Source organism: Sinocyclocheilus grahami, unplaced genomic scaffold (assembly GCF_001515645.1).
Source record: "Sinocyclocheilus grahami isolate Dianchi unplaced genomic scaffold, SAMN03320097.WGS_v1.1 scaffold1159.1, whole genome shotgun sequence".
NCBI lineage: Eukaryota > Metazoa > Chordata > Actinopteri > Cypriniformes > Cyprinidae > Sinocyclocheilus > Sinocyclocheilus grahami.
The window spans coordinates 56,022-59,077 of record NW_015506338.1 but is presented as its reverse complement, the minus strand read 5'-3'; the positions used below and the strand labels follow the sequence as shown (position 1 = coordinate 59,077).

At 37.9% G+C, this 3,056-nt stretch overlaps 1 protein-coding gene across 2 annotated transcripts; it reads right to left on the bottom strand.

Annotated features, from left to right (window-relative positions):
* Positions 1-208: 208 nt before the first annotated feature.
* Positions 209-2,310, bottom strand: LOC107567441 (protein phosphatase 1 regulatory subunit 3C-B-like). 2 transcript variants are annotated; one of them, XM_016253116.1, is made up of 3 exons: positions 2,153-2,310; positions 1,955-2,020; positions 209-1,596 (listed from the first exon to the last, which is right to left on the bottom strand). In XM_016253116.1, exons 2-3 carry the CDS (start codon positions 1,966-1,968, stop codon positions 615-617), a joined length of 996 nt encoding a protein of 331 aa, XP_016108602.1. In that variant the 5' UTR covers positions 1,969-2,020; positions 2,153-2,310; the 3' UTR covers positions 209-614. The 2 variants fall into 2 exon arrangements, with proteins under 2 accessions (XP_016108602.1, XP_016108603.1); XM_016253117.1 differs by having other exon boundaries at positions 209-1,593.
* Positions 2,311-3,056: the final 746 nt, after the last annotated feature.

Below are 3,056 nucleotides of genomic sequence, written 5' to 3'. Positions count from 1 at the left end.
GTCGCTAGGTGTGGTTTGAGTAAGATAATAGACCCGAGGAGTGCCTTGATATAATACATTAAGTTGTGAGACCAGTTCAGGCATGAAAAAGCCTCAAGCACATACTAACTTTTACCCAATGCTTGTTATTGCTATAATGTTGTTCAATAACACTTGACAGAGTGACACAGTTCCTGCAGCGCAAGACTCATAAATCATACAAAAGTTTATGGAAAGCAGTTTCTTTTTACTGAGAGTTCAAAATAAATACATAATACTATATACATACATACAACGGATTCATTTACACCACTTTTACAAGTCAATTTAGCTCTTCAAGATACAAAAAAGGCAGGTGACAGGGAAAGTGAGCCAGTTTCTCATAAAACGTATATTTTAGCTGTAGAAGGAATGTATAATGTGCAAATTAAATCCAATTCAAATATATTTAAATGTACATATCAAAGTAAACATTCACATTTCACTGCTTAAGCAGCATGTGCAAACCAGCAAGCACCATTCAAGTGTAATGCATAAAATGGTGCATAAAATCGCTCCATTTTTGTACGTTGTTCAATCCGCAATTAAATCAAGTACTGTAGAAATGTAGACTGCACAAGTGCCTCAGTCCCATCTTAACATAACGGAGGAACATTCGCCATTCTTCCACATGTCCTGTTTAACAGATGGTCCATGTAGGGCAGGCCTTTGCATGCCGGGAGTCTCATTCTATGTAGTTCAGGACCTCTGACCCCGGGCCATGCAGAATAACGCTGAGGACTTGGTATAACAAAGTTTCGCCTGCTTGTCGTCACCTGCCGAGGTTCCGGCACCATGTTTTCCACAAGAATGTGATAGTTTTTACCTTTGTTGTTGTCCACGGGCTGCAACTTACTATTGCCAGGTCGGAACACTACCACAAACTCCAGGCGCTCCTTCGGGTCCAGATCAGATGGTAGCAACACATTAAAAGAATACAAGTCAGTCTCCAAAGCTGCATTTGGTTGCCTCACATAAGTGCATGCAATGTCTTTATGACTTCGCCATGAGTCAAAAGTTATGCGGATGAACACAGTCTTGTCGAATTTAATGTTGCAGACCCGTACGGTCCCGCTCAACGCCTTTTCGCTCAAGCTACAGCTCTCCAACTGCACTAAGGTTTCCTTCAAGCTTGCACGGTCTGCAACAGGCTGTGGAAAACCAAGCTTAAGTCGCAGTCTCACGCTCTGTATGGGCGCTCTAGGCTTCACATGCTCCTCAGGTTGAGGGGCGTCTTCCGTTTCTATCTCTGAAGGGTCAGTAGTGAAGATGCGCACGGATGTGAGAGCGAGACCTTTATCATCAGCGAATACGACTCGCTTCTTCTTGCGTAACGTGCCGTTGCCAGGAGAGTATGAGGACAGGGAGCTGGCAGAGCTGGATGAAGATAGTGAAAATGTAGGGGAAGGGGATGAAATCCAGGCTCGTAGAAGCTCTGGTGAGAACACGTTGGGTGGAGAAGCCCTGAGAGCAGACATGCCAAGGAGCTGAGACACTGGTGGGCTAATCTGCGCATGCATGGCCAGATCCACCGGCATCACACGATCAGGGAAAGAGTAGATGCTGAATCCAAAGCTTCTATGGAGGAAAAGCTATATTAGACAATTTGGAAAATATAGAGACATGCAGTTGGGTCCAGAAGTGAGATCACACTTTTTCCTCGAAATCTAATTTAGTCACATCTAATTATTTTACTATGAACAACAATTAACATTAATAATAAAAATGTCATGTTAAATTAATTAAAATTTCAATTATAAAATGCAAAATAAAGCATTTTTATTTGTGGTCTCAGACAATGTGGATTAGTGTGACAATGTTTTGTAATCAGTTATCCCAAAATACATTTGAACTCATACTGTAACATAAGTAAAAACAAAAAGTTAACTCTCTGTAATATCACATGCATTATGTTGCAGAAAACTACTGAACTTACTTTGTGTTGCTCATTTTTGGTTAACGGATGAACGTCAGATGAAGATGACTGCAGATGTTGAAATGTCTGTTGGAAAAAAAAAGAAAAGTTTAAATAAATGAGGTGGAAAAATATTATACCTGTGACCGAATATATTTACTGAAATGGTCTTCAGTGTTAAAAAATGCAGAATTAGGCTATTAAAACTCTTTCACTCACCTCTGTCAACGAAAGATGCGCTGAAATGGATTTTCCTTGAACTTTAAATGCAGAAGTGCAGTCAATGCCAAAGAAACGCACTACAGAAGTAGTTATGAGAAGTAAACATCACTGTTTGCCATCCATCAAACCTTCACTCGCAGCCTCACTCAAACTCAAGCGTGTGTTCTGTCTTGGTGCTGTTTCTCAGGTGTTTTAAAGCGCACTTGGAGGGGCGGGGCCTATTCCTGGTTTTCCATTGAATGAGTAACAAGAGGGAATAAGCAACAAAACAAAACAAAGCAGTTAGCCATGACACTTTTGCTAGTTTATCTAATGTGACTGACTACTTAAAAAAATCAACAGTGAAGATGAATCACAGGAGAATTCTCTCAGTTTTTATGAAAATCATGATAATCTGGAAATGTGAGTTTCATAAAATGTTGGAACTAAATTCCAAATGATATAATTTATTCTTTGAATACATAGTAAGTTACTAAAAGCTAAAAAAAAAAAAATAATAAAATTTTGTCAAAAAAATAATTTTTTAAAAATTTCTTTTAATATGAACTAGGTTTTTACCAAGGGGTTTAATTTTTTTTTTTACATCATCAGGCCTGTCACAAGGGTGGATTAGTTAGTAGCCTATTGCAGAAGACATTTATAAAAAAATAAAAAATAATGTAAATATCACTTCATATTGCAAATATTATTGTAGCATCTGTAAACTGGGAGATTACATCTTGTGACATTTTATCAGTGAAACAGAAATAACTTTGTTTGTCATTATGCAAATAACAAAGAAATGCAAACAGGTGTGCACATCCAAAAGACCCATATATTTAACCAAAACAGCACAACTTTTTGACCATTTATTAAAAAAAAAAAAAAAAAAAAAGTTTTAGAAAAAAACACCAAAACTGCG